The sequence below is a fragment of the Corvus brachyrhynchos genome, unplaced genomic scaffold, assembly GCF_000691975.1.
Source record: "Corvus brachyrhynchos isolate BGI_N302 unplaced genomic scaffold, ASM69197v1 scaffold285, whole genome shotgun sequence".
NCBI lineage: Eukaryota > Metazoa > Chordata > Aves > Passeriformes > Corvidae > Corvus > Corvus brachyrhynchos.
This window is the reverse complement of record NW_008238323.1, coordinates 485,823-486,564: the sequence shown is the minus strand read 5'-3', so window position 1 is coordinate 486,564 and position 742 is coordinate 485,823. Positions and strand designations below refer to the sequence as shown.

General features: G+C 46.2%; 1 protein-coding gene across 1 annotated transcript in view; it reads left to right on the top strand.

The window, feature by feature from the left end:
* The first annotated feature begins 572 nt into the window (after positions 1 to 572).
* Positions 573 to 742, top strand: part of LIPG (lipase G, endothelial type) — a 10,384-nt gene continuing 10,214 nt past the window's right edge. The window contains exon 1 of the mRNA XM_008633724.2: positions 573 to 684. Within this exon, the coding sequence (XP_008631946.1) occupies positions 573 to 684 (112 nt within the window). The remainder of the gene's footprint in view (positions 685 to 742) is intronic.

The window sequence follows — 742 nt, the reverse complement described above, 5'->3', positions numbered from 1 at the left end:
TCCTTCCCTTCCTTCCCTTCCTTCCCTCCCTCCCCTCTAAACCCCACTGCCATATGTTTATATGAGAAAATCAGGAATTTACACACCAATTTCCATGCCAACTGTGCAATTTTCAAATAAAACTTTTAAACTTTTGCAAACCCTCTGACTTTTGTCTTTCCTTTAAACCCTAAGCTTTTATAAATCCTGGGTGCTCCCTTCTCCTTAGGGGTGAGACACCACACTCCTCATCTTTGCCCATCATTTGCCTGCACCTTTTTCCTTTACCCACCACAGACCCTGGTGCCTTCTCCTTGCTTTCTGCTGTGAGTTTGGAGAGAAAGAGGAGCTGCAGGGCTGAAGAAGGGGGAGAAAAAGAGAGCAGGAAAATCGTGTTTCCAGAGTATGATCCCTTCTTACACTTATGCTGTGGTGACACAGCAGCATTATAAAGTGAAATAACTTGTTATGGATCAGTAACTGGTAAATATACAAGTAATTAAAAGGTAAAAATAAATGTTTAATTTTTGAATTCAAAATTATTTATGGTATCGATAACGTACTGCAGAAGGTGATAGGCTGTGAGTCGGACAATGCCGTTCAGGAAGCATCTTGTGCCCCTTAGGTCCAGAGGGCCCCAAGTGGCAAAGTTCTGGGGGGTTCCCACGGGTGGAGATGGAAAGCACAGACCCCACTGGTACCTGGGTCAGCACCCGTGAGCCCCCCTCCCCAAACTCCCGCCAGTTCCCCACGCGGGGCTCGA